General features: G+C 41.6%; 1 protein-coding gene across 7 annotated transcripts in view; it reads left to right on the top strand.

The window, feature by feature from the left end:
- Positions 1 to 25,529, top strand: part of caskin1 (CASK interacting protein 1) — a 97,211-nt gene extending 71,682 nt beyond the window's left edge. For 3 of the 7 annotated variants that reach the window (XM_058050167.1, XM_058050162.1, XM_058050166.1), the window contains 13 exons: positions 5,985 to 6,089; positions 6,786 to 6,904; positions 8,781 to 8,862; positions 10,359 to 10,471; positions 13,090 to 13,200; positions 14,292 to 14,393; positions 14,462 to 14,600; positions 16,728 to 16,871; positions 16,953 to 18,079; positions 18,145 to 18,414; positions 18,571 to 19,171; positions 20,871 to 21,357; positions 21,434 to 25,529. In XM_058050167.1, coding sequence (XP_057906150.1) covers positions 5,985 to 6,089; positions 6,786 to 6,904; positions 8,781 to 8,862; positions 10,359 to 10,471; positions 13,090 to 13,200; positions 14,292 to 14,393; positions 14,462 to 14,600; positions 16,728 to 16,871; positions 16,953 to 18,079; positions 18,145 to 18,414; positions 18,571 to 19,171; positions 20,871 to 21,357; positions 21,434 to 21,530 — 3,497 coding nt within the window. In that variant the 3' untranslated portion in view covers positions 21,531 to 25,529. The remainder of the gene's footprint in view (positions 1 to 5,984; positions 6,090 to 6,785; positions 6,905 to 8,780; positions 8,863 to 10,358; positions 10,472 to 13,089; positions 13,201 to 14,291; positions 14,394 to 14,461; positions 14,601 to 16,727; positions 16,872 to 16,952; positions 18,080 to 18,144; positions 18,415 to 18,570; positions 19,172 to 20,870; positions 21,358 to 21,433) is intronic. The other 4 variants (XM_058050168.1, XM_058050164.1, XM_058050163.1 and 1 more) reach the window with 3 other exon arrangements.
- Positions 25,530 to 26,716: the final 1,187 nt, after the last annotated feature.

Below are 26,716 nucleotides of genomic sequence, written 5' to 3'. Positions count from 1 at the left end.
TGGTCACACTCCTGAGAGCTTATAAAGACTTCCGGTTTGTGCCGCTAGCTGCCAACCCAACTTTAAAGGAGTTGATAAACATTATAGGAGTTGATAATAAAAGTTGATTTGTCTTTTTAAAATGTCGGCTTTTAGCATACAACCATATGTGTTGGATCCCGAATCCGATCCGGAAGTAGAGACTAGACAGTCCCAGGTTACTTCAAGACGTCTCTCAATGTCAAGTAGCGTGAGCATTTTAGCGTCTGGGACCAGTGTACTATAGCGACTGTGATGGAATCCAACCCCTCCCCCTGTAATGCACACTATATAATGCTACACAGACAAGCACTTTTGCTGCATGTCTTCCACAAAATAAACACAGTTAGGACACTGATAAATTGTGGAGGGCAGAGAGCTTATCTAGAGCTTATCTAGAGCTTACAGCCATGCCCATATAAGGAAGTCCACCCCTCTGTGACATCACAAAGGGGCAGTTTTCCGACCCATTTTGAAACCGAGCGCTTTGAGCCATCCCAAGCTCACTTCCAAATGCGCACACCACATTATCTGAAACTTGAGCATCGTTTAACACAAGAATACAACATTCTAACTACATTTATTGGTCAGAAAACTGGAAAAGTTTACTAGGTCCCCTTTGAGGATATATAGGGAGGGATAATTGTAAAAGCCATATCTCATCATTTAATCAAACACCTACATAAGTTGGTCCGTTGTATTTTCTTTCTTCTTTTTATTTTCTCAACTTTGTTGCCAAGCCACCGGAAAAACCCTATTGACACTCACACACACACACACACACACACACACACACACATACACACGCACCAACTGTGTTTAGAATGTCACTAAACTGTGTTGTCCTTGTCCCGACTGTTCTTGTCAACATTTTTTCTCCATTCTCTTTATGTATGTGTGTCAAGGGAGCTGTCACACCTTCAAAATAACACGTGTATTCTTAGAATGTATTATTCAAGTACTTAGACAGCTTGATGGGGATTACATTGGATGTTTGTAACAGTACTTTAGATCTCAACGTGGGTCAAAAATTGTATCTGTTTAGTCCCTTTTGATAAAGTTATGATATATACAGTTGCAGTCACACTGTGCACTCATTATGGGCATACATGTAATACTAATTTGGTAGTAGGATTTATTTTAGCTGTTTCATTTTGCAGTGTGGAATGATTTTGTTAGCATGCCTCTGCTAATTTGCAGAAACAAGAATATAATTATAATATAATGAAAATCGGTTCTTTTTAATTCACTTAAGAGACATTCAGTACACTCCACTTGTTCGCGAACATCACTTTTCTAAGCCACACAAGAGAACTCCATGCATCAATGGCGAGCCTGAGCGGTCTGTCAAGTTCAAACTGTCGTTTGCAGGAAGGAAGTTCAGGCACTATTTTTGATTATTCGACTGTCATGGATGTAAAAGGTATAAGATACATATGAAGTGTTTATCCGTACTGTTATATATTAGTCTAATATAGCTCAGTGTATTGTCAGACTAATACAGGGGCCGGCAACTCAATTATTTTTTTTAACACCCAAGTGGGGAAAATTCTCATTTTCAGAATGCATCTTGGTCGAGTTCTGACTGAAATTAAGAAAGCTCCAGACTATTTTTTCTTTGGTTCTTATGGTAGTAAAGTTTGCCGACCCCCTAATATAAAACCCTCATATCATGCACACATCACACTCACATAGCACATCTAGAGTCACATTCACACAGCACAACACATGTAAAAGAGGAGAAGATACAGTAGTGAATAGACGCACCTTTATGATGCAAAAGTTGTGCAAAACAAGATTTAACCATAAAGATTTATTTTACCTTTGATTTTAATTTTTAGGTTGTCTTATATTTTGATTAATATGGTGTTATTGTAACTGTAGCAAAGAAAACCACTATAATTAAAATGCACCTGAAATATATAGTTTTACATTCGTAAAAAAGGCTGAATTTATAATGTTGTTATTATAGACGCAGCATAGTTACAACCAGTTCCAGCCAGTCTCTCACGCAAATGTAATTTTCACTTTCCAGGCATGCTTGATGCTCGAGTTTGGAAACCTTTTCAATTGTGTGATCATTGACTACTAGGGATGCAACCCCAAGAACCACAAAGAAAATGATTGGTCCACCATTGATGATAAAATGACATTTTTGCCCGTAATGAGTACATGTAAACTTCCGACCGCAACTGTATGTGTAAAAGTACAGTATATAAACAATATCAACAATTTAGACTGACAAGCAATGTGATGAACACCAGGAAATAGGAGTCAAACGACACTTTTGCCCATGGCCAGTCCACACAGTATTATTCGCAAAGGGAAACATTTGGGGAAATGTCAAGTGTTATCCAAGAGACTGAAGACTATGGTTCACAAATGTCACCTTAAAGGTTCTGCAGGTAAGGCGTTCACTGGCCTTTAGGTTTTTTCTGTGGTATGACAAGATCCTCCAGGAAATACACACTGAAACTTGCACCGTGACAGTAAATAATATTCATGTATCGTATGACTCCAATCATGAATGAGCTCATTTGTGGGGAGGTGACGTGTGAGGGATGCAAAGCCACCACAAGAAGGAGCTGTGCCATTGCATGGAGAAAAGATCTTGTGCAGCCTGTGTGTTTCTCCCTCTCCCTGGAGCACTGTTGGTCACACATTTAAACCATTCATAAACACTTATGAAGATGATTATAATGGTTTATGAAACTCTCCAAATGCACTTACAGCAGCCTCATTCTAAAAGGTCTACATATATAATCACAAACTGATGGCTGTATTATATATGTATGTGTATGTACATGATGGCACGTGTATATACACAGGAAATCATGTTATGGATTTTTAATGTACAATCAGTGTATACATGTTTTCATATATCTATATTCTCTATTTTTTTCTGTGTTTGTGCCTGAGTGTGTATCTCAGAGTGAAAGAGGGTGTGAGTGTGTCTCTTTTTCTAAATATTAAGATGGGAACAGAGCGCAGAACAATGTAGACCGTAATAGGGTTGCAATTACAGTATATGTGGAAATATGATTCATATTATTATCTTTTTTACAGTAAATCCCCCACAAAAGGCCCATAAACATATCGGCCCATATGTCTAGTTTTCACATATGGCTCGCTCCCTTTTCCTTCAAACCCTCCTGCTAGCCTGACATTGACGTTATCCTCTGTTTTCAAGTCAACATTTACTTTAAAAGTGACTGTTTTTAGAGTCAGCCCATTCTCTCTTCAATTGCCATTGTTCACTCGCAATACAATCCAGCTTTAAACCCTAAATATGCTTCCCACACTTATTACAGACATTTAAAATATAAACAGTATAGTTACCTGATGCAAAAAGTGAAAAACTTCAACACTTTTTTGTGAAGTGTGAAGAAATTGTGTCCATTTTACCTGTATTATCAACATTTTTAAAATGACTTCTGATTTATGGTGAATAGCCACGTTTACATGAGGAGTTTTTCCTCTTTCCGAATGACTTTTCCGAAAACAATGGTATACATGGAAAGGAATATTCCAATCTCCTGTCTACATGCGCCGCTATAATCATACAGAATAGTCAATGGGGCATGCGCAGTAAAACGTAAACATCAACATCACGTGATACCGGCTTCCCAGATTTTTTCTTTCACTTGTTGGAATAACTCCGTATTGCGTGTTTTTCATTCGTCCAGTCTTGAAATTTAATTTGGATCAAAAACAAACTTTCCGCAGTAGTCCAGTGCCGATTGCTCGCCTCCATTTTTAAAACTGAAGAACGTCTTGAGCTGCGTGTTACGTCATATCTGATCATGCGCTGAAAGAACGCACCCGGGATAAATTTAACTCAGGACATGTTTTATATAGATATATATTTTCTTTTTAAAGAAAAACTGGACTTGTGAATGGCGTATAGAAAGGTTTAGATTCTATAATTCACAGATGGTGGTAATGCACACCGAAAGCTTCTTGCCAAACTGCCAATAAACAACAGAAGAAGAAAAACACGACAAAGAAGAACCATTTTCCGTTTGGGTACAAGATACCTCAATCGGATTGGGGGAAGGAATATTCCACCCCTGTGAATCCGATTATATATTCATTTGGATTGGCACCTTTCTTTGGGAATGAGGTGTATACAAAGGTTCAATTATTTTCGTTTCAGCAAATAAACCGAATGCAATTGGAATATTTGGATCCATGTATACGTGGCTAATGAGATTATGTTCTGCGGAAAAAACGAATCGTGATTTTTTACTTTTTCTTACTATTTCCATTCCCCAAATCATGTATAGCAAGTGAGAGACTGCGTTTGAAGCGGGCCTTATATTCCGATGTTTGTGCTTTGCTTTGTGCAAGGACAGCATGCAAAGACCATATAAAGAAAATTGGGATGCAAATAATTTGCTCCGTGCACACAGGAAAACCTTGCCCATGGCCAGGTTACAAGGGCAAGGCAGAGGAGGAGTGTGTGACCTTTCCGTGCTTAAAAGTACATTGGTCGGCTCCTCCAGCTGTGCACTCTGATTCTCCAGGTCACGATAGCCAAAGCCAGTACGCCCACTTTGCCATTGAAGTGAGTGGGCTGCATGATCCACATACAATGCCACACACTTGCTATACATCCCCGATTAGTGAAATGTACGACAGCGCTTCAAGCCACACTCATAGATCACTTGCGCCATAAGTATGACACCCTTGCAACCCGTCTGACATCCTACTTCCGCTACAGCAGGGGTCTCAAACTCAATTTACTTGGGGGCCACTGGAGCTCGGGTCTGGGTGAGACTGGGCCGCATCAGGTTTTCCAAACAAAACAACAAAAAACGCATTTATTAAAAACAGAAAAATGAATAAACTTTGCTTTTGTTCCGATTTTCTACAAGAAAAGCTCTGAAAAAACATTCCACTGTTCTCAAATATCTTACTTTTTATTTTTCTACACAAAATAAGATGAAAAATAAATAAACAAATCAAGAATAAAGAAAATCAATCAATCAGTAATAAATAAATATAATAATAATAATTAAACGGCAAATAAGAAAAACTTAAGAAACCACATATAGTTGGTGGGTAGACAAATTATTTTTTTCAGATTAAAATTAACAAAGCATTATTAGAGCCCTGTAGACATGACAAAACACGACTATAGTCACATTTATACTCTTTTTATTTACAACATATTGCGCAACTGCAGGGTCTTGAGACACATGCTAACTCGCAAACTAGAGAGCTAGCGACCTAAACGGTAGCCTTCAAGTTATTTCCTTTAAACTTAAATAGCCAAAAACTTACCACTTCCACACGGATAGGGAGGATAACTATTAACAGTTATTTAACCTTTAACATGAACATTAATCAAACGTAATATTTTTTTCTGGGTACATGATACCATACAGCATCCATATCAAACATTAAACTTTCATATCAGGGCGGGGGCCTCAAACTAGTGTCCTGCGGGCCACATTTGGCCCGCGGGCCACGTGTTTGAGACCACTGCTCTACAGCCAACAAATTTCCCCCAAATTGTGGATCAGGATCTAAGGCCCGCTTACATTTGAGTAGGAATTTTGATATTCACATTTACTCTAGTAAGACTACAACCCCATTTCACTAGCATCCTCCTAATATCCTGTTGTTTAAGCAGACCGCCGTTCTTGTTGGTCTTGGCATTCTCGCTAACCTAATTTGCAGCGATTGCCAGTAAAAGAGCTTCAGTCACCCTTTAATAAAGTCTTAATGTTTTCTTCTGTTGGCAACGGCCCGCTTAAGAGAGCTGAAAGGTTGATGTATATTTATTTTCTTCCTCAAAAAGCTGTAGTAAATAAATTGACAAGTGTATTACCAAAACAACTTGAAAAGGTTCCTCAACAGATGAAATAATGGGACTACTTTACTGCAATGCACTAAAATCTCCTTCTAGAGAATTAGCTTTGGGCCCAGTTAGCAGCTAACGGTGGTGTCCTGTGTTGAAGGTTGTCGTGGCTCAGAGGCAAGTCCTCACAGCTCCCCCACCCCGTCCTGTGGGCCCCATGGAGGCTCCAACGAAGAGATCTGGGTACTGCGCAAGCCTGTGGCAGGTAACTGAGCCGCACTGCGCTGAGCCCTCAAATTCCGACTTCTAAACTCTAACCAGGCATCAAACAGTATCTGGCGTCCGTTCAGAAATAATGGTGAACATTTCCGAAAGCCAAAACTCCATCCGGTGTTTCTTTTGAAACTGGAAGGCCCTCAGATACTCTTTGACCTGCAAGGAGTCATGTTCCACTCTCCTTCCATCTTAAGCGTAGCCAAACTCAGCAGTCTTATGTGTAGGACCGCCGCCATATGCATCGGTCTACGGTCTCTGTGAGTGTGTATGGAGGGGTTTTATTTTAGGAAAGACCAACGACGAATTAGAGCAGAAATGAGAGAGTGTTTGTAGTGTGTGTGTGTGTTTGTGTGTGTGTGTTCAATGAGAAGTTTGTCTTGTCATTCCAATTCACTCAAATGTCCGACATGTTCATCCCATCTTATGCTGCCCAGTGCATTTCAAAGGAGAGTCTCACCAACTACCACTTTGTCTCGGATACGAGCTAAACCACTCAATATGTCTGTACGTGTGTGTGTGTGTGTGTGTGTGTGTGTGTGTGTGTGTGCGTGTGTGTGAATGCATCCATCCGTGTGTTGCATGCATGCATTTGCATGCAATGATATTGTTTTGGAACGGTTGCATGCATATGAATGCATATACGTGTGTGTGTGTGTGTGTGTGTATGTGTGTGTGTGTTTTGTAGGTGGAGACCGCAGCAGTTTGGGGAGTTCTGGCAGTGTGACCAGTGTCAGGTCATCGGGCAGTGGTCAGAGTGCTGGCAGTGCTGCACATATACTCCATGCACAGGCTGAGGGGGTTAAGGTATGACACACACACACACACACACACACAGGTAAATCTTGCTATTAGTTTGGAGTGAGACAATCTTTCCAAGGGCAATGGTTTGAAACAGGGGTCTCAAACTCAATTTACCTGGGGGCCACTGGAGCTAGGGTCTGGGCAAGGTTGGGCCGCATCAGGTTTTCCAAAAAAAAAACCAAAACATTTATTAAAAACAGAAAAATATGCAGACTTTTTCAGTGCTTTGGTTCCAATTTTCTACAAGAAAAGCTCTGATAAAACATTCCACTGTTCTCAAATATCTTACTTTTTATTTTTCTACACAAAATAAGATGAAAAATAAATAAACAAATCAAGAATAAAGAAAATCAATCAATCAGTAATAAATAAATATAATAATAATAATAAAATGGCAAATAAGAAAAACTTAAGAAACCACATATAGTTGGTGGGTAGACAAATTATTTTTTTCAGATTAAAATGAACAAAGCATTATTAGAGCCCTGTAGACATGACAAAACACGACTATAGTCACATTTATACTCTTTTTATTTACAACATATTGCGCAACTGCAGGGTCTTGAGACACATGCTAACTCGCAAACTAGAGAGCTAGCGACCTAAACGGTAGCCTTCAAGTTATTTCCTTGAAACTTAAATAGCCAAAAACATACCACTTCCACACAGATAGGGAGGATAACTCTTAACAGTTATTAAACCTTTAACATGAACATTAATCAAACGTAATATTTTTTTCTGGGTACATGATACCATACAGCATCCATATCAAACTTGCGCGGGCCGCACTAACATTAAACTTTCATATCAAGGCGGGGGCCTCAAAGTAGTGTCCTGCGGGCCACATTTGGCCCGCGGGCCGCATGTTTGAGACTCTGCTGTACAACATCTGAACAGCATGTTGTACTACTACTCTATCACTTGGAGACGCGTCGGAAGATACCCGGAAGTCCTGCTAGAACGCCATCAAACTATGAACTCTCACATCCTCAAAGTCTCCTTCAGTCAACTTAAACTAGTGTATGTGATCGGTATTGGCTGATTTCACTCATGGGACACACAAGCACCAGAATTGAGCGCCCGAAACACAAGTTTTCATTCCTTTTTGGAATGATCTCTTATTCGGGAGCACAAAGCCTTTATTGGAGCATTTGTAGTTATAATGTTAGAAGAATAAAGTAAATGATTCTTATTATCACTATTGTTATGAAGTAGTTGGAAAAAAAAACAACAGCAAAAATGAAAAAAAAACTGCTGTAATGTTATGAGAATAACTTCAAAATATTAAAAAAATTATATTCAAATGAGAAAAAGGCGCAATTTGACAATAAACTTTGTAATATTATGAGGAAAAATAGTCATTTTAGTTGCATAGAGTTTAAATATTAGGTAAATATTCATATTAATATATAATACATATAATATAATATATATAATATAATCCATATTAATACATATTGATACATATACAATATTACAGAAAAGGCAAAATATTGTGGGAATAAAGTCATAATATTACAAGAAGTAAGTTTATAAAGATTATTTAAGAAGAACATTGTAATATTTGAGGGGGGAAAAAAACAACAAAAATGGGGGGGAAAGAGCAAAGACTGAAGGTCTTACTACTACTAATAATAATCCCTAATAATACACTTTTTCACCTATACCACAAAGCTGAGATGCATTTTTTAATTGAAATATATAAAACTTCTTAGCATATCTGCATGTTGCTTTACAAAATATGAAAGTAGCACTTGCATTTTCTCATTTTTCCGTATGTGGCCCTCACTGGAAAACGTTTGAACACCCCTTCGATCCATGTCAACACATTTGTTCAGTGTCCACTCTCACCCTGCGTCACTACGTTGTGTGTTTCCAGCTTCTCGCCACAGTCTTGTCTCAATCTGCCAAAGCCAAGGAGCATCTACTGGAGCAGTCAAAGTCTGTAGACCAGCCTGCAGGTATGACAGAAGCAAACCACCACACAACAGGTTTATGTCAACAACCCATCGTCCAGTCATGGTTTTTATTAGTGGTGTTTTTATTACCTAGATACATGGTCACCCGTGTTGCAGTATGGTTGACTTCATCATGAAAAGCAGATTGGTAGTTATGTCAAAATCAGTCAAAACGAAAGGAAACTCCTAACAAAACGCCCCCATTTCAACTTTGCACAAATGGAGGAAAATCATGTAAACAAAATTCAAAAATCCTATTGTAATCTTAATTAAATGTGCAAACCATGGCTATTTTCAATTATGTCCACAACAACGTATGTCAAAGGAAGTTGACGGAAACTGGTTCCACTATACAATCATCCCTCGCCATCTTGTTTTAATAATATTGCCTTTTTGCTCTATCACAAAATATACTAATAAATCATGCTTAATTTGTGGTTGAATATGCATATTTAAGAAATTGTACTTCATTTTTGCTCAAATTAAGCATTTTCAATCATAAAAATGTATAAGTGAATTAAAATACAAATATAAAGCATACAGGAGACACATTAATTGTATTTGTAATGTTCAGTGAGACACACAAGCACCAGACTTGATCGCCCGAAACGACAACCTTTCATTCCTTTTTGGAACAGTCTCTTATTTTCTCTTATTATGTCAACTATAGTGGGTAATATGAGTGTAAAGGTGACTATAGGGGTGTTATTTCATGTCTAGAGAGCTCTAACAATCATTACACATTTTTCATTCATTCATTCATTCATTCATTTCTACCGCTTATTCTCACGAGGGTCGTGGGGGGTTGCTGGAGCCTATCCCAGCTGTCTTGGGGCGAGAGGCGGGGTACACCCTGGACTGGTCGCCAGCCAATCACAGGGCACATATAGACAAACAACCATTCACACTCACATTCATACCTATGGACAATTTGGAGTCGCTAATTAACCTAGCATGTTTTTGGAATGTGGGAGGAAACCGGAGTACCCGGAGAAAACCCACACGGGGAGAACATGCAAACTCTATACGACCTGTGAGGTCTGCGCGCTAACCACTCGACCACCGTGCTGCCCATTACACATATGTTATTAATTTCCTATATAAATAACTAATTATGAGTGGTTTTAAAGAAGTACATTTTGAGAAACGATGCTTGCCAGTGTTATGTAACAGGTGAGAAGAAAAACAAGAGATGGAAAAGACAAACACAAGGGAGAGTAGAGTTAAAAAAAAAAAAAGAGAAATATTCCCCTGCTCTTTTGCGAAGTGACGTTGTGTCATCTCTACACACATATGGAAACACAAACATAGATACCCGCATCTTGGCTTGTTTAACAGACAGATGGTCAAGGCAGGGGACGTAGGAGGGAGACAAGGTTGAAATGTGAGCTGTTGGTTGTCAAACAGCGAATATGATTGGCCGTCAGTGATATGTCACTCGGTGAGACAAGTAAATCATCTGTTGTTTGATGCACGTTGCCAATGATATCTTTCCCCAGTCGGCTCTGCCAGCTCCTCTCGGACATCGAGCCTATCAGGGTGCCCCCTCCATGAAGCGCCGCCTTATGATGCCACCGCGAACAGGAAGGGGGAGGCGCCAGGCGAGGGGAAGGTAGGAGAGTCCCAAATATTAGCACTTCTTCTCTCCTGCTTCCATACCGACACATCACAATTGGCAACATGAGGGTGATGTAGCTCCTCAGTCTTTACACACACACACACACACACACACACACACACACACACACACACACACACGTGAAGATGACCCAGAGGTTTCTCTCACAACTGGCCTCATCCGTGCTGCGGGTGTTCGGATGCGGTCATGACACGGTGAGTGTGTGAGTGGCAGCTCTTCCCGTCTGTCCTGCTCTTTATCTGTTCTCCTCTCCTCTTCCCCCATTCCTACACACTCCTTTTTGGTTGCCGCTTCTCTCCTTCTTTTGCAACGATACTCATGTCTTACAGATTCATTGATTGTGGTTTTTAGGGTTTTTAGTTTAGTTTATTGTCTTTGTGTGTATTTGGGAGTTGGGAGAAAGCTGTCATTTACTGTTTATTTGAGTGTGTTATTGCGTAATTACTTGAAAACAGTCAGCCAATGAGCTCTTGTTGCAGACTTTTGGTAGTTGTGCATCACTGTTAGTTAGTGTGTGTGTCATGTTCTCAGGACCATCTGTTAGCAACTCAATCTAGAAGCCCTCAGCATCCAGTGTTCTTTTCCATCCTTGTGGTGTTATGGGGTGAAAGAGCTATGGTTGAGAAATATAGGGAATTTTAATGGACTTTTTTTACTTCTTAGTATCTAAATCCATAGCGTGAATAATTCTACTGTCAAACACCTAACCATCATACTCCATTCTGGAGCTGCTTCATGCCGATACAGCCATGAAAATATCTGTTTTTTATACACGACTCGCCCTCTAAACTCTCCTACTAACTTGGCATTGATTTTGGATCAACATTTGCAATAAAAGTGACTTATAATTCGATTCAGCTCCAGAACCCTCCCCTTCTCTCTTCAATTGCCATTGTTCACTCGCGACACAAGCCCTAAATATGCCTCACACACTTATTAAATTAACCAATTACCTAAAAATATCATCCAATACTTCTCTTCAAGAGAGGAGAAATATGATCTCAGGGAAGAACTACATTTGAAACACTTCTATGCTAGGACTACGTTAAAAAGCCATAGCATTTCAGTATGTGGAATCAAACTATGGAATGGATTGAGTAAGACCCTCAAACAATGCACAACGATGAGCCAATTCAAGAAACAATACAAGCAGTTGATGTTTGCTAAATACAAGGATGAAGAGTCTTGAACCAGTCATGATGTGCTGTATATATATCACTATATTGACACGTACTATGGTACCCATTATGTCATTGGATGGTCATATCACCTTGTACTTGTACTTTTACTAAAATAAAATACAAAAAAAACATTAAAAATTAAAAAAAAATTAAAAACCTGAAACTACATTAGGAAAGCAGGAAGTGAACAAATGTAACAGTTACTGATTGTAAAAGTACCAGATGGAGGGGTAGGATTTAATAAGCTTTGCTTCTTCCTACTCCTTTTGGACATGTGGAACTGTGAACTGATTATGGGATGCACTCAATTGTAATCTGATGCATGTTCAAATGAAATAAAACCATTACCATTAAACGCATTTAAAGTCGGAGTCACGGTGTAGCCTTTCGTCCTGGTTGTCATGGGTCACCAACATTTTTTCTTGTGAGAGCTGTGAATGGATGGCTACTCATTTTCCGAACATTTCTTTTCACAGTTAATTTCACCTAAAAACAAACTGAATACTCTTGTGTTGGTGACCCCTGTTCCAAAGGCTTGCAGGTCAAAGAAGTCAAGTCACATCTACATAATCCACACTGCTTGGCTGTTGGAATTCCAGTAACGACTTGACTCTTGAAGCTACTACTTCTGCAGCCAAATAAACTTCGGCGTCAGCAACACGCAACTAAACACGACAAAAGGATCCCAACAAAAACACATTCATTAGTGACGTATTAAGTGTTTATTTCTGTGTTTAATGTGGAACAGGTAGCCTATTTTTAGAGAACTACAATAGATTTGGGCCAAAATTACAAATGTGCAGGGGGATACAGTCCTGACATAATCATGCAGCAATCAAGTAGAATTACATTCAAACCTCCAGACCTATCTTGAGCTGGTAATAAAGCAGAATGACCAGAACAAGGCGGTAGATGGTCGTTAAGGACTTTAATGGCGGACCAAGACAGGTCTCTTCTGTTGCTACATTGAGACACAACATAAACAACGAGCCGACTCGGTAACACAGATCACAGATTGCGGTTAGCAAGGGTAGCAATTAACTTTGTAGTAGGAAATGTTATCATTATTATTATTATTATTATTATTATTATTATTAGGGATGGGCATCATTAAAAGCAATTGGAATACCATCTGCAGCCAGTGTAGGTGCAGTTGATTTGGTGCCAACTTGTGGTGGAAGGAAACACTGGTACTGAAACAGGAGTTCAGAACTTTCAGAGAGAGACTCTCAATTTTCACATGCCCATCTCAAATTATAATTATGATCCAAAAATGACTTTTGGATACGGACAGACGCCTTTCCAGGATAACTCTTTGTCGACCGTGGTTACACCAACACAGTCCTGTCGAGGGAAAATGGCTGACATGGAACCAGTGACAGCATTACCCTCCTGTCTTCTCTCCCGTAGAGCTCAGAGGCCGTTGTCCAATGGCTGAGCGACTTTCAGCTGCAGGTCTACGCTTCAAACTTCTTGGGCGCTGGGTATGACTTGCCCACCATTAGCCGAATGACCCCGGAGGTAAGGCAAACGGTCCCGGGTTCCTTAGACGATCACCATGGAGACAAGTGGGCACAGATTAGATTTGTGCCGTCTTTGTGGTTTCTAACATGCATGCAGAAAGGAGCATTCTCTCGAATAAGCACTATTGTTCCTCCTGCCAAGCCTGCTTTGGTGTAACCCCTCCACTTGTAACCCCTTGACCCTGGTGTTGACCTCTGTAGTTTGGTAATGTCACCCAAGCACCGAGCTGTTTAGTGTATTGTTTCTTGCGATGCACATGGCTGTCACCAATCCTGCATGCTAACTTGAAGAAAGATTCATATACATGTTTAGTATCTGCTTGGAGACGCCATAGGTCAAGACTCAGTACTAGAGATGGGTATTTGACTCGGAGTTAGTGTGCTCTATATGTACCATGGATGTGCAGTTTTACAATGTTTTCTTCAACCTGTTCTTTTAAATCGCTAACGACAACATGCTAGTCCGGTGCTTCTCAAATAGTCACACGTAAACCTGGCGCTCACCTCATGGTGGCATAGCAAGTAGCAAATAGCACAGACGCGAGGTCGTTACTCAGCTTATGTCAGTGGCGACCCACCAGTTAGCATTGCTAGCTGGTTAACACTCCATATTGCATAATAATGGACTTCCACACAAACAACTAAATGATATCCTAATTAAATGACCTAATACCAGATACTGTATGCATTCCTAGCGGTAGATGTAAGTTATTTGGAACGTGAATCTATTCATTTTGCATCCTCATAGTCTCTGCTGATGTTTGATGGGTGCATACAAAGGCATCTTAATAATCTGGTGGTGGTGCGTCAGATATTTATTGATAAATTACAGTGTCAAGTTATTCATATTTCATTTTTATCTGGTTGTTTGGAATTGAACGTTATCTAGTGTTTTTGTTTCATTGCATTATGCAAACATTTGCATTGGCCTTCATGGCATTTTCTGTTCCATGCTCTCTCTCTCTCTCTCTCTCTCGCTCTCCCTTTCGCTTTGGTTGCTATTCTCTGTGCTGCGTGTGTACGTGTGAATGAGATCTTCCACATGTCGCTGCAGTATTGTATTACTTCCATGTGTTGTGTGTTTTGTAGGATCTAACAGCTATTGGGATAAGTAAACCAGGTCACAGAAAGAAGATGACAACGGAGATTAATAAACTGAGTGTCACAGAGTGGCTGCCCGAGCAGAAGCCTGTGAGTAGAAGATACACGCATGGAATTGAAAAATACATACAAGTTACTCGTTTCTGGTATTCCTATAGGCCAGCCTAGGAGAGTGGTTGTGTGCTATTGGTCTAAGTCAATACCACCAAGTGTTGGTGCAGAATGGTTACGAGAACATCGACTTCATCACGGACATCACTTGGGAGGACCTGCAGGAAATTGGCATCACCAAACTGGGTAAGATATACAGTATTTGATCACGAAACTGGGTAAAATATACGGTATTTGATCACCAAACTGGGTAAGATATACGGTATTTGATCACCAAGCTGGGTAAAATATACAGTATTTGATCACCAAACTGGGTAAAATATACGGTATTTGATCACCAAACTGGGGAAGATATACGGTATTTGATCACCAAACTGAGGAAGATATACGGTATTTGATCACCAAACTGGAGAAGATATACGGTATTTGATCACCAAACTGGGTAAGATATACGGTATTTGATCACCAAACTGGGTAAGATATACGGTATTTGATCACCAAACTGGGTAAAATATACGGTATTTGATCACCAAACTGGGTAAGATATACGGTATTTGATCACCAAACTGGGTAAAATATACGGTATTTGATCACCAAACTGGAGAAGATATACGGTATTTGATCACCAAACTGGAGAAGATATACGGTATTTGATCACCAAACTGGAGAAGATATACGGTATTTGATCACCAAACTGGAGAAGATATACGGTATTTGATCACCAAACTGGGTAAGATATACGGTATTTGATCACCAAACTGGATAAGATATACGGTATTTGATCACCAAACTGGGTAAGATATACACCAAACTGGGTAAGATATACGGTATTCGATCACCAAACTGGGTAAGATATACGGTATTCGATCACCAAACTGGGTAAGATATACGGTATTTGATCACCAAACTGGATAAGATATACGGTATTTGATCACCAAACTGGATAAGATATACGGTATTTGATCACCAAACTGGGTAAGATATACACCAAACTGGGTAAGATATACGGTATTCGATCACCAAACTGGGTAAGATATACGGTATTCGATCACCAAACTGGGCAAGATATACGGTATTCGATCACCAAACTGGGCAAGATATACGGTATTTGATCACCAAACTGGGCAAGATATACAGTATTTGATCACCAAACTGGGCAAGATATACGTTATTTGATCACCAAACTGGGCAAGATATACGTTATTTGATCACCAAACTGGGTAAGATATACGGTATTTGATCACCAAACTGGGGAAGATATACGGTATTCGATCACCAAACTGGGGAAGATATACGGTATTCGATCACCAAACTGGGGAAGATATACGGTATTCGATCACCAAACTGGGGAAGATATACATTATTTGATCACGAAACTGGGGAAGATATACGGTATTCGATCACCAAACTGGGGAAGATATACGGTATTCGATCACCAAACTGGGGAAGATATACGGTATTCGATCACCAAACTGGGTAAGATATACGGTAGTCGATCACCAAACTGGGTAAAATATACGATATTTGATCACCAAACTGGGTAAGATATACGGTATTTGATCATCAAACTGGATAAGATATACGGTATTTGATCACCAAACTGGGTAAGATATACGTTATTTGATCACCAAACTGGGTAAGATATACGGTATTTGATCACCAAACTGAGGAAGATATACGGTACTCGATCACCAAACTGGGGAAGATATACGGTATTCGATCACCAAACTGGGGAAGATATACGGTATTTGATCACCAAACTGGGGAAGATATACGGTATTCGATCACCAAACTGGGGAAGATATACGGTATTCGATCACCAAACTGGGGAAGATATACGGTATTTGATCACCAAACTGGGTAAAATATACGATATTTGATCACCAAACTGGGTAAGATATACGGTATTTGATCATCAAACTGGGTAAGATATACGGTATTTGATCACCAAACTGGGGAAGATATACAGTATTTGATCACCAAACTGGGCAAGATAAACGATATTTGATAACCAAACTGGGGAAGATATACAGTATTTGATCACCAAACTGGGGAAGATATACGGTATTTGATCACCAAACTGGGTAAGATATACGGTATTTGATCAATGTAGTCAGTATTGCCCTCCATAGACTGATACTGATAGTACTTTTAGTCCAAGTCTGTTCTGCTAATCTTTCAATGTGATCCCAATTTGTTCCATTTTTGTAGTCATTTCTAAACAAAAACGTTAAAGTTTTATTCCATAGGGTATGTTTGAATGTTTATTCAAAACCATGTACACAAGGATACAATTTCATCCTTTAAATGTAGGCCATCAGAAGAAGCTGATGTTGGCGGTGAAGCGACTCGCTGAACTGCAGCGTAATTCAGACGGGCGGGGCTCCCTCAGAAAGAAACCACCACCAATCACGCAGCAGCAGGAAGTGATGTCAATGGACAGCCCGCCCCCAGACGGTGACTTTACATGAGATCTTTAGTGGCTAAAAGTTGTATTGATTTCCTTCCAAGTCAAATTTGCATCCTTTCTGTCTGTAGATGTGATGATGTCTCCAAAGATGAGCACCTTCCAGGACAGCGAGTTGAGTAGCGAGCTCCAGAATGCCATGACTCATTCAGCTCAGGAGGCCAAAGCCCAGCCGACACGCACCCCCAGCAAGGACCCCGACGATGCAGTAGTAGGAGGACCACCTAAGAAAGAGGCGAGGACAATGAGGCAGCAGAGCAGCCAAGGAAGCACCTCCTCCCACAGGGGCAGTGTATCTTCTCAAGGCAAACACCGCCACTCCCACACTCATTCCCAGCCCGCTCCTCCTTACACGCCTCCTCACACGCCGACCAAGACCAGGACCTCGTCATCCTCTTCCACCTCCTCCGTGCAGAGCACATCGTCATCTCAGTCCAAACACAAGGTGTCCCCCCAGTTCCTACAAGGTGAAAGACCTCAGTCGCCACGCTCACACCCACCTCAGTCTCCAAACAGTCGTGGCACTCCCGTGCAGTCCCCGCAGCAGCATCAAACCCACGCTCAGCACCAGAATATGGTGGATGGCGCCCAGCCGCAGGTCCCGCTCCTCTGCCTCCCCGCAGAGGCTGAGCTAGCAGACGGCAATGAAGCGGATCCCGCCGCACTCCAGAAGAAGCGAGCCCACAGTCTCAACCGATATGCTGCGTCAGATGGCGAATGTGACGAGAGAGGAGGAGGAGGAAGGAGCGGAGAGGCGGAGGTGGCGCCAAGCCAGGGCTCCAACGTTAGACCGGAGGGTGGTAAATACGCCACGGTTACCCATCGTGTCAGCCGCAGCCACTCTGTTCGCAACCAGGACAAAACGCTCAGTCGCAACCAACCACAGTCCATCACTCTGCGGCAGAAAAAAAAAGGTCCTCCCCCGCCACCGCCCAAACGCTCCAGCTCGGCTATCTCCACCTCAAACTCCAACCTCTCCGAAGGGAACGCACCACTGCAGGTGCTGAGCACCACTGGCGGGATGCTGGATGTGCCTTACCACCAGCAGCGGCGTGCCAGCGATTTGGGGGTGTCGCTCGAGGCGGGCACTGTGGAGACCAACAGCGTGGGAAGTGTGAGGAGCATTGCCGCCATGCTGGAAATGTCTTCCATTGGGGGCGGAGCCAAAGGCATGGCACTGCAGAAGAACTTCCTGCAGGTATGACATAAATTCTCCAAACATGTGATCATGGCGTGACGCAACATCGTTGCTTTTTTTTCCAGGCTGGGAAAACACGTGAAACTATCGGTCTGGACGGTGAAGTCGTGAACCGACGGCGGACCATTAGTGGGCCTCTTACCGAGCTGGTGGCGGCTGCCAGGCGTGACCAACCAGCGATGTCCGTCATTTCCCAGCCTGAATCCTCCCCGCCCCCGGTTACTTCGCCCCCACCCAACCCCAGCCCTGGAGGAAGCTGCAGTTCTTCAGAAAACCTGCCATTCGCAGAGGAGGGAAGCATGACGATTCGCCGACAAGGTCGAGGAGAAGGCCAGGTAGCTATCTATAAATGTTTGTCTATTTATCCATGTATTTCTATATGTATTTATCTATGTTGTAATGTTAAACTTTATGTGTACATTCATCAATTTCAATGTTTTTGACTGTTGCAAAAATGACCCCTTGCCACGAATGTATGAATTTTCCGTTAGTGTGTATTTTGTGTCTGTCTGCAGGGTGACGGGGAGGGTCCCCCGGCAGACTGCGGGTACACACAGGAAGACATCTCCAGGGTGGAAGCCACGGCGACCTTAAAGCGGCGACCCCGCGGCTCCAAGACCCACCCGAACGGCTCAGACTTCACCCTCCAAGAGTCGTCCACCGTCAAACGAAGGCCCAAGAGTCGCGACAAGGAGCCAGAGGGCTACACGGAGCTCGCCGGGCCCATTGGAGAGCCACCGGGTAGCGGGCCCCCGAACACCACACAGCCAGTACCTTACCAGAACGGCACAGCCACCGTGAAACGCCGCCCAGTGTCCGACGTCGGCGTGACGGAGCAGCCTCAGCCGCAGCCTCAAACGCAACCACAAACTCAACCACAATCCCAAGTGACTTCCGTTCCTAGAAGGGACAGTTTGGACCAAGGAGTTCCGGTGGGCGGTGACGGAGCGCCAGTGAAAAAACCAAAGCCACCGGTCTCCCCAAAGCCAGTTGTGGCACAAATCAAAAGACAAGGGGGCGCACAGAACCCCCCGCAGACGGCATCGAACAAGAGAGTCCCTCTGCCAGGGCCGGGCACACCTGGCAGTCCAGGTATGAACGTGTGCATGGTGGGAGAGGATGTGGAGACCAATAGTCATTTCTATGGGTTACATCAGTGCAGAGACATGAGTACCCGGATATAGTATACACGTAGATGCTGTAAATATCATTGCACAAACAATACAAATCATACTAAAATGAATGAATGGATAATGGATAAATGAATGAATGAAAATATGGGATCATCACAAGAGGATGGATATCCATGTTCCAAGTTTCTGTCATCTTTCTTTTCCGTTTGGGGGCATAGCAACATAGCATGCACTATCCATACCTTGAACGTATGACGCTAGGCAAATGGTTACAATCCTTGGACGCAGGGTTGGGCAAACGTTTTTGACTCGCAAAAACAAAACAAAATTAGACTCAATACTCAATAAAGTCAATAAAAATAAAAATATGTATCAATAAAATATTTGATACATACAAACAGTCCACTAATTATTTATTTTTCAGGAGCACTTCAAACATCATGTATTCATTTCGCTTATCCTCACAAGGTCACGAGGGCGGGGGTGCTGGAGCCTATCCCAGCTGTCCCAGAGACGGGGTACACCCTGGACTGGTGGCCAGCCAATCACAGGGCACATATAGACAAACAACCATTCACACTCACATTCATACCTATGGACAATTTGGAGTCGCCAATTAACCTAGCATGTTTTTGGAATGTGGGAGGAAACCGGAGTACCCGGAGAAAACCCACGCATGCACGGGGAGAACATGCAAACTCCACACAGAGATGGCTGAGGGCGGGATTGAATCTGGGTATTGTAGCTGTGAGGCCTGCGAGCTAACCACTCACACACCATGCAGCCACTTTAAACATCAGACCCTATCAAATAACGAAATAGAATTTTACAGGTTTTTTAACAGTAAAATTACTACTACTACTACTACTGCTAGTATTGACTACTTGAAAGTCATGTTGCCAGCTTGTATGTTAAAGGTTTAAATACTTTTTTTTCCTCCTTTACTTCGAACATCATCCAAGGCACAACAAACCAAACATAAATCAACACAAATAAAAATACCTATGTATATATAAACATACACGTTCAAAAGGGAATGGGAAGAAGTCAAGACTTATCTAGTCCCACCCCCCTAACCACCCAGATTCCAACCTCATCCCAACAAAACATATATTATTCCTTGTCTACAAGAATGGAAACCCCACATCCAACCGCCCTTCACCCAGCTTGAGGCACCCAACTACGTGCCAAGAGCAACTTTGGAAGCAACTGGCGGGCCGGATTCAAACACTTAGCGGGCCGCATGTGGCCCCTGGCCCGTAGTTTGCCCACCCCTGACCTAAAGCATATACTTGCCCTCTTATGGTATGATATGAAGAGGTGGTGAAGGGCCGGGACCAATTCTATACATGGACACAGCATAGTAAAAACGCAACACCACAGATAGGTTGCAGTCCTGTGGGAAACACTGAAATCTTAGACTGGAAAGACTGGAAATAGTCCACCAAGTCAGAGAAAACTAGCCAATCACTAGGAATGTTTCAGGGCCCTATTTGTAGGACACATGGATCAGTCTGTGTGACATATGAAGCACTTTGGTCGTGTCCTCATTTCATAGAAACTAGATCACACTGTGCACTTTGTCCCTGAAGGCACCGTGGGACCAAACAGACTTTCAGTGTCACCTCCTCACCTCCTCTCTCTCTTCTTCTCTCAAGTGGAAGGAAAGAAGATCCCTCCTCCGGTCTCGCCCAAACCCGCCCCCCCTCCCACGGCACCCAAGCCGGCCAAGCTCATCCACTCCATGACCAGCCCGCCTTCCCCGACGCCGGCCACTCCTCCGGCAAAGCTGCACCCGGCGGTGGCCCGACAGACCAGCTCGCCTCCGTCCCTCTCCCAGTCCAACACCCCCAACGTGAAGCTACCGAGCCCCTCCCCGCAGAGTCCGCACACCCCTCAGACGCCCACCACGCCTCAGACTCCGCAGACTCCCGCCACTCCCAGCCCTCCGGTGAAGCCTCCTCGCTCTTCCATCGGGGGCGTGTCCGTGGACAGCGGGATGGCGGCGGTAGGGGTCACGGCGCCGGTCACACCGACGCCCGACTTTGGTGTGGATTCTTTGGTGCATCAGAAGCTGGAGGAGACGAGTGCATCGCTCGCTGCCGCCTTGCAGGCCGTGGAGGACAAGATCCTGCGGCAAGAAGAGTGAGTAAACACCACGCCGCCATCATCGTATGGACGCCAAATAACGTTTCCATTTTTTGCATGTGCTCGTACGCAGCTCTGTGACGGAGCAGAAAACGACCGTGAGCATCCTCGACGACATCGGTAGCATGTTCGACGACCTGGCCGACCAGCTGGACGCCATGTTGGAGTAACCACGGGAACCTCGTCGGCTTGTCACCATGGTGACGCCGCACCGGAACGACCGAGGCGGCACGACGGGGGCAGTACGGCTCTCTCGTCTCTCTTTCTAGTCATCCTTCGCTCGTCCACTTTTGCACTCTTCCTGTCTTTTGCACCATCTGTCCATCCGTCGCTGCTCTGGAAAACTTCGACTCTTCCGTAGACCCCAGAAAGCAGAGAGCATCGGCGGCGAAGAGGGAAGATCACGAAAGAAGCGAGCGAGGACAAAGTGCGAGATAGACGTCATCCTCACAGACTCGTGAGCATAAAATAGTGATTGAAAAAGCAACAGTGTGATGACCCCATCGTATGTGTACATTCTAAGCATGGAGAGTTTATATCTACTGAAAAAGTCCTGCATTAGCACAGTAATATATAATCCATACAGATTATTAGGAATCTATCGCTATTTGGATCAATGTTTGGTTCTATGTGGAATTCTATGATGTAATCTGTGACCAAAACCACACCATTCACTTCCTGATGGGTGTGTGTGTGTGTGTGATGGGTGGGAAAAAGAAAGAGTGATAGGTGTGTGTGTGTGTGTGTGTGTGTGTGTGTGTGTAGGGCCCCGCAATCCTAATTTGAGGGTGGGCGCATTCACAGCAAATGTGCAAATAATATGCATATAGCTGCCGTGAGGCAAGTCAACCTGAGGCAGGGAGTAAAGAAAAGAGTCGGTAGAAGCAACGCCTCTCGTGTATCAGGCCCTGATGCTGTAATGGTACAGCTGCTGCCTTCTAAGACAGAGAGCACGGGTTTGAGCCCCACTCCAGATTTTTTTTTTTAATTCTGTTACTTTATTCATTCATTCATTTTCTACCGCTTATCCTCACGAGGGTTGCTGGGGGTGCTAGAGCCTATCCCAGCAGTCAGTGCACCCCGGACTGGTCGCCAGCCAATCACAGGGCACATATAGACAAACAACCATTCACACTCACATTCATACCTATGGACAATTTGGAGTCGCCAATTAACCTAGCATGTTTATTTTGCACTAAAATTTATATAACAATGTGTTACCATGTATTTGGGATGTGACTTTTTTTCATGAAATTCTGATTGGTTAATGATGCAGTCAATATCTAATGTGGAATGGGGGCTCCAAATAAGACGGCGGCCCTGCAAGTGTGTTTAGGTTGTTTTATTTGGGTTATTGTTTCATCACCTTAACACACACACACACACACACACATGGAGACATGGAGAAGCACAATGGCCCATGCAGCTAGCACACACACACACACGCACGCACACACACACACACACACACACACACACACATATAAATATATATCTTGGAGCTTGCACAATACAGAGATGGAAATGTGTGATTGGGGTTTGATTGAGGGCTACAGCAGGTCGTCTTTGGGGAATAAATGCCAGGTTTTCCAAAAGATGCATTTCAAAAATTCAAAATAACATTTTCAATGCCAGCAAAGTTTTGGGAGGTCAACCACGGTTTGAAAATCATTGCTGATGTTTTGTAAAAGTATAACAAGAATAAGAGTATTCCTTTCCTTGGAAGTTTGCATGTTTTGGACTTCAAGTGGCTTTTAAGAGACGATGCCTTTGTGTTCTTTGTTAGATTTCATTTCCATACACGGGAAAGGAGTATCAAGGCCACACTGAAGATGAATAAAAATACACAATCCAAGAAGAATATGTAGTATATGCACATTCAGTATGCACAACACTGCAAAAACAGGCCTAATTCAACATTACGATATCAATATAGGTCAAATATACAGCATGCTTATGTCTTAATGCTTCACTCTGTATTGGTCCAGTGTTAAAAAGTTGTAATATTACAAGAATAAATTGTAAATTTATGAGGAAAAACTTGAATATTACGTGTCAGAGGGAGGAAACTTTCCTTGTGCTTCGATAAGATTTTATTTAGAACTTGGCAGAAAAACAGAGCAGATTTTTTTTAATAATACTATGGCCCACTGCCTTGGGCAAAGGTAATAGTAAGACTTTTTTCTGATAAATTTATGATTTTATTCTTGTGAATGTACAACTGTGTTTTCGTAAATGGACAACTTTATTCTCGTCATATTATTAGTTTTTTTTAATGTATAAATGTTTTTATTGTAAATGTATTAATTTTTTTAAACATAAAATTACAACTTAATTGTTGGAAATTGACCATTTTTAAATGTACATTTTTTTTCCTTGTAAATTTTATGTAACTTTATTCTCAGAAATGTACAACTTTATTCTCGCAATTTACAACTTTATTCTCGTGTGGCCCACATACTCCGTCGTAAGTAAGAATTTTACAACAATGAAACACGGAACCTTTCGAGAGGTTGCATAAAAAGTCGTAAACTTACGAGAGAAAAAAAAGAAGAATTTTACATTTTGACTTTTCTGATAAATTTCTGACTATTCTCTGAAATTTTTTCAACTTTATTTATTTATTTTTATTTTTTTTTTTTAAACTTTATTCTCGTAATATTATGACTTTTTTCTTGTAAATTTAGAACTATTTTCATAAATGTATTATATACATAAATTTATGACTATTATTGTGAATTTACCATTTTATTCTTGTAAATGTATGACTTGTTCCCCTTGTAAATTTACAACTATATTCTCGAAATGTCTGATTTCTTTTTTTCAGTGTGGCCCACATACTCCGTCGTAAGTAAGAATTTTACAACAATGAAACACGGAACCTTTCGACAGGTTGCATAAAAAGTCGTAAACTTACAAGGAAAAAAAATAATTTTTACTTTGTTTTCTGATAAATTTGTGACTTTACTCGGAAATTGACAACTTTTTTCTCATAAATTTACAACTGTGTTATCGTAAATGGACAACTTTATTCTCGGAATAGTGAAATTCTCGGATTTCACTATTTTATTATTGTAAATGTACGACTTTTTCCTCTCGTAAATTTCCAACTTTATTCTCGAAAAGTCAGATTGATTTTTTTCAGTGTGGGGCTAACACTCGCCTAACACGTCGTAAGTCCGAAACATGGAAACATTCAAGAAAGGCTGCATATTCTTCACCCCGTGTTTAATTCCTAACCTCTAACATTCCTACCGTTTTTTGACACAAACTTGCTCTTCTGAGCACCCACCCTGCGTTGCCATGACAATCTGCATCGTCATCATCTCCAATGGTGTTGCCACGGTTACTCCACAACGTGTTGCTACAACTGACGGGTTTGGAGAAGTGTCGGGATGCGAGTGAGAGGAGATGTGTGAAGACGGGTGCTGGTTTAGGGCGACATTAAAGAGGTACTCGCACCGTCAACTCAATGATTGGTGATGTCACCCTGGCTTATTTGTGCAGACATACGACTGACTATATTTATACCGCACTGTCCGAGTACCCCTTTAAGTTTACTGTGAAACTGCATGCAAGCAGTTCCTAAAGCAGCCACGCTCCTTCGTTAAGAATTGAGAGAATCCTAGAGAGATTATAAATACATACGTATACATATATATACAATATATATATATGGCTATTTGCAAAAACAAACAGAAGTGTATTTATGATGTATGTGACAACCTGAAGACTATTTTTCAAAGTTCACAGATCTGAGTGTTCAATGGTCTGACTGGTGAGTCGTGATTCGGTTCCTCGTTGGGATGTTGTTCCTGCCTACATGTGTTCATGTGTTCACGTGTTCCTGTGGCGATGTGTTCAATACTAGCCATTCTTCTTCTTCTTCTTCTTGCCCAGCCCTAATTATGTTGACTTCGCCCATTCTTTTTTTCCTTTTCTTTGAAACATGTGCCTTGCTTTGTGGTTTTGCTCTAACTTTCCAAGACACCAGATGGATCTGAAGCCTAGCTGGTCAGCGTCTTTTACACAATCTCTGACACGTGGAACTGGAAAGAAGCAGAAAGTGAAACGCGGCTTTTTGCATTTAGCCCATGTATTCATCCTCGGGGTGCCTTCACACTTGTCATGTTGGCTTTGCTTCGGGGGGGAGACATTTTCGGCCCACAGCTTGGTTTGTTTTGTGTGGGGGGGGGGGGGGGGGGCGTGGGGGGGGGTAAGAAATAAGAGTGTTGCCGCTATGACTCCAGCAGAGGGCGCTGTCTCACAGTTAATTTACTCAACATTTTATAGCAGGAAGACGCAAGTTTTGTGTGTGATTCTTAATGTGTAAAACGGGATTTAAAATGCTTGGGGGGGGGGGGGGGGGTCCAAAAATAAAATAAATGGCTCACATCAGAAATGAATATTCACATGCAATTACCAAAATCTTACCAAATAATTTTTTTTCACATTTTTTTCCATTATTGTTACATTCTGGAATTTTCAAGTCATTTTAATTTACCCCCAAAAAAACTTGCATAAATACTGTTAAAGAGACCATGCTAAATATTTATATTAAAAATGTCATCAGTTAAAATTATATAACTATGACATAAAATAATATATAAATAACATAAATATGGTTGGATAAAAATGTAATATTTATAGTATATTACAATGTAAATAAAATAATAAATAATATAAACAATTATTTGCGGGGGAAACATTTTACAAATCATAGTAAAAATAAATTTAGAAATAATTTAAAATCTAACTGATTTTTATAAAAATAACAGGTGGTTTAATAAATTAGATGATTGGTTTTAGTGTATTTAATAAACAAAAGTGCCCCCACCCAAGTGCCCCATCTTCCACTTTTACTGTACGTGACCTTTGAAAAAAAGTAAGAAAAATATATATTTTTGGGGGGGGGGCTTCTTACTAGTTGTAAGTCACACATTGTTTGCATTTTTACATTGGAGTTAAGTCATATAATATGTGAGAAATGACTTTATGTATGTTTTTAATGATACCATAACAAAAATACCAGTATTTTAGTTTTTATTTATGTTTCATCCGGACCGGAGTGCAGCACCTCAAGTGTGAACGCAGCCTCAGAGAACACGCAGATTGAAAGGAATATTTTCCAACCCCAATCTAACCTGGTGTATAATAATAATAATAATAATGTTTGTCGTGCTATGTTTTCTAAATGCAGGGTAAACAAATGGTACTGTAACCCCGCCCCTGATGTGTAGAGGTCAACTGGGGGGGGTCACGCTGCAGCTAGAACATGTCACGCGTTTGTTTCTCCTGCTTGGGTGTCGTCGTGCTCATGTGTCCAAGTGTTTTTGGAGCATGGATGGATGTGGTC

The sequence above is a fragment of the Doryrhamphus excisus genome, chromosome 15, assembly GCF_030265055.1.
Source record: "Doryrhamphus excisus isolate RoL2022-K1 chromosome 15, RoL_Dexc_1.0, whole genome shotgun sequence".
Taxonomy (NCBI): domain Eukaryota; kingdom Metazoa; phylum Chordata; class Actinopteri; order Syngnathiformes; family Syngnathidae; genus Doryrhamphus; species Doryrhamphus excisus.
The sequence above is the reverse complement of the archived record's forward strand: the minus strand, read 5'-3'. Positions and strand labels throughout refer to the sequence as shown.